Genomic DNA, 11,664 nt, shown 5'->3' on the forward strand with positions numbered 1-11,664 from the left:
GGGCAACTTCCTGGAAGCAATGAATGATGAGCTTGATCCAGAATAGTGTGCAGGGCAGAGACTGGTGACAAAGGAAAGGGAGCACATTCCAGATGAGGAAGGGAGAGGAGTGAGGGGGCGAATGCAAACCAGGCAGAGAAGTGCACTCAGAGCACTGTCCTTTCACCAAAACATGCTGGTTTTGACCGCTCGTTTAGGTTATGGAATTCCACTGAAAGACGGAGATGAGAAAACTGATGAAGAAGCGGAGGGGCCGTATTCAGATGATGAGATGTTAACACACAAAGGGCTTCGAAGATCGCAAAGCATGAAATCTGTGAAAACCGTGAAAGGCCGCAAAGAGGTTAGTCAGGTACAGAGTTGTCTTCCTAATGATTCCTATTCCTTTCCCTGCTGAATTATCACTCAGGATACTAATGATCCATAAGGGAAGAACAGAGGAGGAGATCAGCAGTTACATTTAAAATTCTTTATTCAGATTGGATATATTAGGATCTCTGGAAATTTACAAAATGGTAAATCCCTGCTTCCTCTGTGAGTAGAAAATGGTATTCTCCTAGAGCAAGTCATACGGTGGTCATGAGCACCCCAGTGTTAGCCCTACACGTAAGCAAAGAGAGCAACTAACAAAAGTAACTACATAGTTCTGCTTTGAACCAACCCTGTATGAGGATTAAATAGAAGTTTATCCATAATAATATATTGTCTTTGTGTCCAGAAAGCAGTGGAGGAATTCAGTCTGTCTATGGCCTCCGATCATCGGGAACCATTGGCATACCAGGCAGAGCAGAACTGACAACAGTTAATGTTTTTGTTACTAGCGATAATAGCGTGCAGCATATATCCAACATAGTAGCAGCTCCATGTTTGAGTATGTCAGCAGCAGTGTCTTCTGAGTTTGGAAGCACACTTCTAGGATAACTGACGCTTTATATTAGAAAAGTCAAAAAATTATTACTGTGATTATGAGCTATTCAGTTCTATCTAAGTTCAAAAGTAATCGTCTGATTTGTGATAATGACCTGTTTCTCTCTTCAGGTACGGTATGGATCACTAAAATACAAAGTGAAGAAGAGACCACAGGTGTATTTTTAGTCATCTGCACTTCAAGAATCCCAAGACAAATTACACTAGCACGTTGACTTTTTTGCTAACATTATTCATTCAGGACTTACACATTAAAATAATACTTTAAATTGTGGCAGTGATAGGGTTTATTTTCATCAATTTAAATAGCTTTTAATTTCTTTCACCGTTACTTCCATGTCCAGAATACGAAAGGTAGTTATGCAGAGCTTATTTATGTATATGTATATATATCTCAGAAATAATAGAAAATTGTGTTACCTGTTTTCAAATTCCTCAACAACACTGAGTGCCTGGGATATTAAGATGAAACACAAACCCACAGTATACTTGAGTCTTTTTACGGTTTAAGATACATCAGCCTTTGTGCTATTGTATTTGTGTTTACCTCTGTTTATATTCTATCTATCACATGAGGATAGTAATTAAATAGGCCTCTGATCCAGCAGTGATAGGACAAGGGTATAATGTAAGATAACAGCATGTTTTATATATCCTTTAAATTTTTACTTTTTTAATACTTTCTGGTTTTTCCATCGTCGACTGAAAGTTTTCGAAACAAGTGTTTGAAAGCCTGGTCTCCACATAGCACTTTTTATTCCTGACTAGTTTTGCACACTTGAAAATTGTTTACTTATTTGCGACTGTACATTTAAGTTTTATTGACACTATCTTTACTGTTATTTGTCACATCCCGACATGTCACATTTATGCCTTGAATTTCGTCATCTCTTTTCCTGTGGGTTTCATTTGTTAAATTCATTAGATTCTAATAATATGAAAATACAGCTCATTGTTCAACTTTAACTATTTTTAACTCTCTGTAGGTGAGAAGCTGTTTTAAACATCAACCAGTTTTCCATGCATCATAGTTGAACTTAGCATGTTCTGTTAACACTGGTTACATTTTCAGCATTTAAATAGAGTAGTTTTTGTGAAACAAGGTCATGAAGTTACCCAACAGTTGGTCCATTCACAAGCCTAGCACTGATACGTGCTGCTGATTTATAAATCTATATTGACTAGAATCATTTAAATCTCCCGTCTTCTGGCTGAGTTCGTTCCCTGAAGATAGGTGCCAATGCAAAATACAGATGTTAATCTTACATACTAGAAGCTACTAGAATAGATATTAGAAAAATATTTTTTTAATCCAAGAGATTTTGAATTACAGAACACGGAGGCTTTTTTAGGTGGCATTGATAACTATGCATTCTGAAGTCTCTATTTCTGGTGGTGGTTTTAATGATCCGTAGTCAAATTTGTACAGTTAATTCAGATAATTTACTTTGACTGTTCTGTTTGTCGAAAAGAAAAAGCAGTGAGCAAGATTTGTGAGATCATTGACTTCTCTACCTTTTTAAGAAATGAAACCAGCTGGCAATGTATATTCAGGACCTCCTCAGAGTGTTGGCAGAGAACAGAATGTTTATTTAAGAGTACCTTAGTTTAATTAATACATTGCTCTTGATACAAGTCTCAAAACATTTTCTGGACTATCTCACATTCTTGATATATAACATCAAGAAAAAATTCGCTCAACTTCTTTTCTCCAAAAGTTTAATTCTATGAATATCTTCATCTACTTTACCTTGACTAATTTGTAGCCTTTGAGTTTCGAGAAAAACTCTTTGTGTTCAAAATTCCTAGGGATTCTGATTATAAATGCTTGGAATATTGCAAAACTCCTTGGAAGGGAGTTTTATTTATATTTCCTCGTACCAGACTTATTAATACAAATGCTACACCGTATATGTCTTTCCTGCCTAAAGGCAGTGTCATCTCAAGTAGCCTGACAAAGTCACGTAAGTGACTCTATCTAAAAACATTACCTGTGCGGGCTGTTCTGCTCCATTTTATCTTTTCTAAGTCTGATCTGAGTATTAAACCTATTCCTTAATTATAGTAAACTCATAAATACTGTTCTAAATTGGAGGCATTATTTATCCCTCTCCACAAATAAGACAGCACAGGTCGCATGTCCTTCTCCACACGGTGCTTCCTCTGGTCTGTTTCTACTGTTACACGCAGTGGATGTCACTTTGCTGTTCCATCATTCCTTTCTCTCCTTTCCTTACATTTCTGACATTTTGCTGCTTTTCTCTTGTGTGTGTTTTAGCATGCCCTTTCCTTGGAACTTTGTGTGATAAGCTTATAAATCTTTGTCTCTTTTAAGGTGGAACAGGTCAGTTTTTGTTTCTCTGCTTTTGAGTCCACTGCTTTTAAAAGAGGTAAATTTCTCTCTCGACCACAGTGCCTTGTTTTCCCAATGCCACCATTTGGTGAAGGGGCATGAGATGCTGCGCAAGCCTATTTAAGGCGATATAATGGTAGCTGTTAAAATTTATGCAGAAATTGTAGCCGGTGTTTTATTTTATTATATATTCATTCAGCTTGTGCATTAATATTAACTGTTCCCCGAGTTTGTTTGGAAGTGACAGTTGATCTATTCTTTAGTTTACCGTGTTTTTTCTGGGATAAAAAAACGAGCCAGAAGTAAGTCTTATTGCTAAGTAATTAATTATGTAAACCCATGTAGGTCCCGCACAAGATTCCCTCCACACAGTTCACTCTATGTATGTGGATTTGGCTAGAAAGTGGTAACTGCCAGCATTACTGATTATAAATACTTGACTACACAGATTGATGGAACAAAATTATTAAAGTGTTTTCAGGGAATTGAATCCATATGTCACCACCAAAGATTCATACAGTGTTAAAAAATATGTAAATATTCCAAATCTCTGTAAAACACTGGTTAGATAAATATGTCTTCTTTCGTTTCCTTTTTTGATAACATAGTTTGAGCTTCTGTAATACTTGAACTTTTGTGTTAAAAAGAATCCAATGCTATTTCCTATTAAATATGAGTAATTTGTATGTTTAATTGGAATGGACTAAATTTTTATTTTGGTTTTCTTTTATCAGGAAAATTAAAGAGTTAATATGTATCGACAAGCAATTTCCTACATGTTCCTATAGGCCAATTCATTTGCAAAGCAATTAGGCAATTTTGAAATCATTGTTACTGTGGTATGCAGTGTATATTTCTTAGTAAACATCATGTAAGAGTAAAACTTTCCAAAAGAAAAATACAGCTTTTTCCTCTAAATGGTTAAAGATTTAATCTTCTAGTAGTATTCTACAGATTCGTTGTATATTAACTTTTTAAAAATTGACCATGAATTAACATTTTCTCCTCTAACACCTCTTAAATCTGTGTACTTTCATAGTTCAGAGAAAGCTGTTTTGTAATTTTTTAAACTCTTTGTAAAGGCTCTCTTGAGGCCTAGTATGGGGGTAATTTTACAAATGTGTTTTTTGAAAACTTTAATATAAAATAAACTCATTTTATTAGTGACAGCTTGTATTGTTTTTGTGTGTCAGAGGTCAGAGTACCTATGTTGGGTTCCATAAATTTATATTATTTATTATGGAGTATGTATATAGTATTATGTACATATTACATAATAGATAATGTATCCACACACTTAAGATTCCAAATCACAGAGCAAATTATTAAAAAATCATATACATTCTGGAATGGTCATAGAATTACAAAAGAAACACTGAATTGTTAAATTCAGATGTTGGAATGGGAAGATATAAAAAAAATTAGTACAGAAACCCTAGCCATCAATTTGTATTGGTTAGCTGTCTCAGACATCAAATATAACACAAAATTCAGTTTTATGTTTCCTGGGAATGTTCTGGGGTTCCATCTGTTTTAAAGTCAGACGTCTGTCTGCCTCACATTTAAGCTTTAGAGAGAAATCCTATGTTTAAAAAAGTTTTTTTGTGTTACTTCATTATGCTATATAATGTGTTAAAGTATTTCCAAATGGAGTTATGTTTTCATCTTTATTAGGAGGTATATCCTTGTGATGATCCAAAGAAGTTAGAAACTTAAATAAAAATTCAAAAGGACACAATGGATATATGAATTGCAGCATTTTCCGCAGTGTTTTATTCTCCCTTTAAGTGGTTCACTGTTCTTAAGAAAGAGATTCATGGAACAAAAATCATGTCAGAGACCAATCCATTGTTCCATGGAAAACATTCCCTCCCTTTTACCTCTCCATCAGTATTCTAGCCTTGAAACATTCTCCTTAGGGTCTGGTTTTGGTAGTGTTTTTTAAATTGCTTTTTATAAGATAATGCTTTGAACTGAAATTTTAAAGCACAAGATTGATAACTGTCTATGCGTGTAGGATACTAAAAGACTGCTGGGCAGGAAAATCGCCAAGCTTAGCCTTAGTTTATCTGGCAAGCCCAGATTAAAGGCAAAAGAGAAGGAAAATAGGGTATTTTGGCCTTATGTGCAAATCAGAGTAGCATCAATCATTTTCATGTAGAAATACTCCTTGAGTGCCTGCTGTTTAGAGCAACAATGCCTGGATCCAAGTGGGACAGCACAACAAAAAGCAATAATTCTTGCTTTTTAAAAAAAACAAAATGTTTGGATTATTTGAGGAGGATTTATGCTGGGATTTCTTCTAGGTTATCGAATAATTCATTTGGTTTCTCTCAGAGCAGGTTTTTGTTTGCTTATTTGTTTGGGTTTTCATCCTTGGTTCCTTCTTTTCCTTACTTCTTACATCCAATACAGTCCTAAGCGCTTTTGACTCTGTCCAAAATACACAGGCAGACTGCGGAGAAATTGCCAGCTAGGTTCCAGACCACTGCAATGAAGCAGGTATCGCAATAAAGCAAGGCAGATGAATGTGTTAGACATACATTTACCTTCTACTGTAGTCCCATTAAATGTACAACAGCATTATGTCTAAAAAAACAATGTACATGCTTTAATTAAAAAACATTGCTTAGTTGAATCACAGATCTGTACCTCTGAAACAAATAATACATTATATGTTAAGGAAAAAAAAAAAGCAGGAGGGGAAGGATGAAGGGGGGGAAATCGGAGGGGGAGACGAACCATGAGAGATGATGGACTCTGAAAAACAAACTGAGGGTTCTAGAGAGGAGGGTGGTGGGAGGATGGGTTAGCCTGGTGGTGGGTATTAAAGAGGGCACGTTCTGCATGGAGCACTGGGTGTTATGCACAAACAATGAATCGAACACTACATCAAAAACTAATGATGTGATGTATGGTGATTAACATAACAATAAATTTTTTAAAAACATCGCTTAAAAATGCTAGTCATTAATCACTGATCACAGATCTCCATAACAAATATAGTAATGGTGGAAGAGTTTGAAATATTGCAAGAATCACCAAAATGTAACAGAAAAACACAAAGTTGAGCAAATGCTGTTGGGAAAATGGTGCGTATACACCTGCTCAATGCAGGGTTACCACAACTTTAATTTGTAAAAAATGTAATATCTGCAAAGCTCAATATTAAGTGAAGCACAATAAAATGAGGTATGCCCAAATCCTGAATTTGACTATTAAACTCGCCTCCCCTCCAACTCTAACCTGGAATACTTAGAGCATAACCTTTATTTAAGGCAGAAGTTCTTGAGACCTTACAACATTTTTTGTAGCCTTACAAATGTTTCAAGGTGACTCAACCTTGAGTCCCATAGAACTGTCACAGCTTCTTATCTTTTCAACCGGTGTCTTTGGGAAATACAAAAAGAGAAGGTTGTGAAGAGAGCAGGGAGAAGAAAAGGGACAGATGGTCTTGCACATCAGCCTTGGGAGAGAAATTTTTCTCTTCCCAGCATTGTTTAATGCTATATTTGGGAAGAAAGTGAGTGAGAATAGTTGATGGAGCCAGGTTAAGAGTATCTGGCTGAATTATAATGTGTTTTGACATGACGCTATCTCAAAGTGTTGAGAAAGAATTGGGGATAATAGGCAGAGATTTTTTTCCCCTTCAGAATTTTTAAGTTTAAGTTACTCTAAGTTTGAGTGTTAACAACAGATCATGGTAGTGGCAAGAATCAACAGTATTATCTGTATTAGAGTTCGCCAAAGAAATGGAACCAATAGATGTGTGTGTGTGTGTGTGTGTGTGCACGCCCGTGCATGTAGAGAAAGATAGGGAGGGAGGGAGAGAGACTTACTTTAGGGAATTGGCTCATGCAATTGTGGAGGTTGTCAAGTCCCAAATCTGCAGGCCAGGGTCGCTTACTGGAGACCCAGGGAAGAGTTGATGTTTCTGTTCCAAGGTATTCCCTCTTAAGGCCTTCAACTAAGTGGATGAGGGCCACCCACATTATGAAGGGTAATACACTTTATTCAAAGTCTACTGATTAACTAAATGTTAATCTCCTCTAAACAAATACCTTCACAGTAACATCTAGACTAACCATTGACCAAATGTCTGAATGCCGTGGCCTACTTAGTTGACACATAAAATTAACCACTACAGTACTCTTAAGTTCCAAAAGAAAATATTTACCTTGAAATATAAGTTAAGGGCGCCTGGGTGGCTCAGTCGTTAAGCGTCTGCCTTCGGCTCAAGGTCATGATCCCAGGGTCCTGGGATCGAGTCCCACATCTGGCTCCCTGCTCCACGGGAAGCCTGCTTCTCCCTCTCCCACTCCCCCTGCTTCTGTTCCTGCTCTCGCTATCTCTCTCTCTCTGTCAAATAAATAAATAAAATCTTTAAAAAAAAAAAAAAGAAATATAAAGTTAAATGTAAACATTACAAGCCTTGGGTTTGATGAGTTCATCTTACAAAGAAAGGGAATGTTGCAGCATGGGGTTTATTTGGAAGAGGAAAACTACTTTGTATGGCTTATAATGCCTCTTGTATTCAGTCATGATAACTAACATTTGTATATCAGTTTGTTTTCACACTTTGGGAAGAGGTATCACCTGTTTTGCAGATACAGAAACCAGGATTTTATATATATATATATAAAGATTTTATTTATTTATTTTAGAGAGGGAGAAAGAGCACATGTTAGCAGGGGAGCGGGAGCAGGAGAGAATCTCGAGCAAACTCCATGCACTGAGCGGGGAGCCCGAGGCAGGGCTCAATCTCACAACCCTGAGATCATGACCTGAGCAGAAATCAAGAGTCGGACGCTCAACTGACTAAGCCACCCAAGCACCCTCCAGGACTCACTATTGACAAGCCTAGGACCCAACCACAATATTCGTGATTTCAGACTCTTGTTAATTCCATTACCCTTGGTTATCTTGGCAATCACAGAATATTTAAACAGCTCACATAGAAATGATTCTTAGCATGTATGTATTATACAAAAATTTCAGATTATTTCTCAGAAGATTAAATGGAGTGAAGTTTTTGAGTGATTTGATGTTAAGAGATTTCACTCAGCGTAGCTTCAGTAAGGAGAGAAGAAGGATGCTTTTCAAATGGAGAGGAAAAATAAAGACATAATTTACTATCAATTATTGGCTTAGACAAACAGGAAGAGATTTGAAGAGAGGATGTAGCTTAAATGGGAGGAGTATCCTGTCAGGAAGTGCTTTCCTTCCTTCCTTCCTCTCCTTTCCCACCTGCACTTGCTCTGTGGCTTCCTCCCTTCACACCACACCTTGTAAACCCTTTTATGTGCTCGGTTCACAAGAATTCTCATGCATTGTTCCATATTGGGTTGAAACCAATAAAACACACACAAAAAAGGCCAAATGCCTTTTTACATAGGAGATGAACTTTATTCAATCTTTTAAGTTGAAAGCAAGTACAGTTAGTATATATAGCAGGGGACAGTTTCCATATGTTCCAGGAAAGTGGAACTGTATTATTTATAGTTCACAACATGTTGTATAAAAGGAAAGCTTGCAGGGGGCTCCCAGGGAGGTAAATGAGACAAAGGAGGGAAGACTTGGGGTGCTCTATTTAAAAAGAAAAAAAAATTTTTTTAAATATTTAACCGATGTATAGGAGAGGTTGTGGTCTTTACCTTACCATAACTTACATTCTAAAATTAGAAGAGACACTGGAGCATGAAGGGAGAGGGGGAAACCCTTAATATTGTAACAATAGGAAAAAGGGGGTTCGGAAAAGCAAGGATAAGTAATTGTCATTAAAAGGATATATCTTCCAAAGTGCAAAGTACAGTTACATGAGATCTGGTTGATATTTGACCCGAGAGTCTCAAAGCCCATTAGACTGCAGCAAGTAATAATTGCTTCCTCATTTAGATTAGACAATGAGCTCTCTCTGCAAGCTGCTCTCCTCTAAATAGATTGTAGAGAGTAATTGAAACAAGTTATACTGGGAAGTGGAGTGACCGATTCCTCAAAGTGTGAGAGCAGAGCTATGGTAACCTCTTAAGCCTGGCCTTCATCCTGTTCCTATTTAGGGAATCTGCAGGGCAGCCAGCGCTGAGCGCAGTCTGCACTTCGCCAGCTTTATTGTTTAGACTTGAAGGGAAGGTCATATGCCCTCTTTGACTGGGAGGTTTATGGGCTCTCTCTAATTAGCAGCACCCTCCACCAGACAGACTGTTGGCTCCCTTCCAAGAACGGGATTTGGTAGCGGCCACTGATGAAGGAGAAAACAAGGTTATTTACCCTGTGACTGTAATTCTTGGCACAAATTCTCTCTTTACACTCAGACACATTTTCCTTTTGTTCCAACTTGCCTTTGGAATTCTGAGTAGGGCGTTAAGGGAGGGAAATGCGGCCATATATTTAGTAGTGTAAACAACCCATATGTTGGCCTGGTATACTTTTTACTATTCTAGGGCCTCACCGATCAACAACATAAATTGAGAGAGAGAGAAATAAAAGGCAACAAATTCCGAACGTTACTTGCAAATATAAATACATGAGCACATGCCCACACACAACCTCAGAAAAGGAAGTTTAATTTGCAACATTAAAATCACGACATTTGTGCGTTAGGACACGTAGAAATAACAGCGGTAAAAACGTGATTGGGTTTAGCTGTTAGTGGAGTATTAAAAGAGCACCGGGAAGATACTTGGCTTGTCCTGCTCTGTCGGTTCCATAAGACGGTGGGTTAAGCTGATGGAAATGCTTTTTGGTTGATTTAAACCAGATGTTCTGACTATTTTTGTCCAGTTAGCAGATGCAGCAGCCCTGCAAAATGCAATACTGCCCCCCTCGGCCGGCCGCCAACTGCGGGAGCAGGAACCTCGGCTCCACCAGCTACCTCGGCCATAAAAACCTTTCAAGTCCCCATTACTATTCCAGGCACATTCCAAGGGGTTTGAGTCACAGGGTTCACTTGGCTTTTCTCCCGTGCAGAACTGCTTGTACCAGGTGGAAGACGACCTCCAACTTCAAAAATGGAATCCATAACCGGTCAAAGAGCGCTTTAGGGCAAGCCCCAGATGCAATCCTACTGCAACTTCGCTCCCACACCTGCGGGCTGCTGCCTGCGCACCTGGAGTCCCACGGCCAGAGCTGCGCCCGCTTGGTCAAAACACAGGGCTGTTCTTTGGAGAATCCTCAAAAGCTGCTCTATTTTTCCCTGCTCGTTTGAGAAGTTCCGAGGGCTGCTAGGCAGCGGGGATGGGTTGGAAACTTGCTCCGTTTGGCAGTGCGTCGGGGAACGCTTGAGGCCAAGGCGTGCGGCCCAGGGGGCTGAGGTTCCGCCGGCTTTTAAGTCGGCTCCGAGGGGAACTCCCAGCCCCTCCCACGCGCCCGTCCAGACTCGCAGGCCGCCCGGCCCGGGGCGAAGGAGCGCGCACATCTGGCCACCCAGGAGCCACATCTGGAACGCTAACCCCCGCACCCAGATGTTCAAGGGGCCGGGGAATCCAAGACCGCGAAGGGCCGGGCTTCCGCGGCTGCGGCTCCTCCCCGCCCCCACCCCGCCGGAGCTGCAGGGGTCCGGACTGGGGAGATGCCCCTGGGAAGGGCCGGCCGGGCGGTTGGGGATTTTGAGCGGGGGATGGGTGCTGGGGCCGCGGTAGGCAACCGGTGGGAGTGCTGGAGCCACAGTGGGGGATAAGGGGAGGGGCGCTGAGACGGTGGATGAAGCCTCCAGACGTGCGCGGGACGGGCACTGAGGGCGGGGTTCCCCCCTCCCTCCTCGCTCTAGCGCGAAGACGCAGGCGTTTCCTCCTGAGCAGCAACTCGCCCCCGCTTCCCTGCACCTTCCCGGGACCGCAACGAGCCGTGCGCCTCTAACCCTCTCCCTTCTCCCTGTCCCTAACCAGGGGAGGAGGGAGCTACCCAAGCCTGCAGACTGCCTGTGCGGCGTGGCGCGGGCAGGCGCGCCCCTCGGACGTCTGTGTTCGCGCTGCAGTTTTGACGTCTGAGCAGCGGTGTTTGCCAGGGAGTCAGGGCTGTTTGGAAGGTGCTGCGATCTGAACAGATTGTTTCCATTCGATTTGTTTAACCAAGGTGAAGGCAGACCGTGTTCTTACTTAAAAGTTTTCCTTCATCCAAGTTGTCCTTAGATTTTCATATAAGGGTGTCACAACGCCCCCTGGTCATGGCACAAATGTTTTGTGACAGTTTAGAAAAACAGGAGAAAAATACCGTAAACTAAACTCACAACCGACGGGAAAATGTTAAAAGATGTTGGACCTGTTTCATCTGACAGCCCAGTCATCGCGTATTCTCCACCAAAATAAGTAACTCTATTCGCAGCCTTCAAAGTATGGCAACTCTCCCCCGTTAGGGGCAAAGTGCATGAATGGGCTCTGGTCCCACCT

At 40.3% G+C, this 11,664-nt stretch overlaps 1 protein-coding gene across 3 annotated transcripts in view; it reads left to right on the forward strand.

Moving 5' to 3' along the window:
• LOC118019692 (receptor expression-enhancing protein 3) overlaps positions 1 to 4,381 on the forward strand; it is a 99,180-nt gene extending 94,799 nt beyond the window's left edge. For 2 of the 3 annotated variants that reach the window (XM_035019110.1, XM_035019126.1), the window contains 2 exons: positions 198 to 352; positions 1,039 to 4,381. In XM_035019110.1, coding sequence (XP_034875001.1) covers positions 198 to 352; positions 1,039 to 1,095 — 212 coding nt within the window. In that variant the 3' untranslated portion in view covers positions 1,096 to 4,381. The remainder of the gene's footprint in view (positions 1 to 197; positions 353 to 1,038) is intronic. The other variant, XM_035019119.1, reaches the window with a different exon arrangement.
• Positions 4,382 to 11,664: the final 7,283 nt, after the last annotated feature.

The sequence above is a fragment of the Mirounga leonina genome, unplaced genomic scaffold, assembly GCF_011800145.1.
Source record: "Mirounga leonina isolate KUSES-001 unplaced genomic scaffold, KU_Mleo_1.0 Mir_108, whole genome shotgun sequence".
Classification (NCBI taxonomy): Eukaryota; Metazoa; Chordata; class Mammalia; order Carnivora; family Phocidae; genus Mirounga; species Mirounga leonina.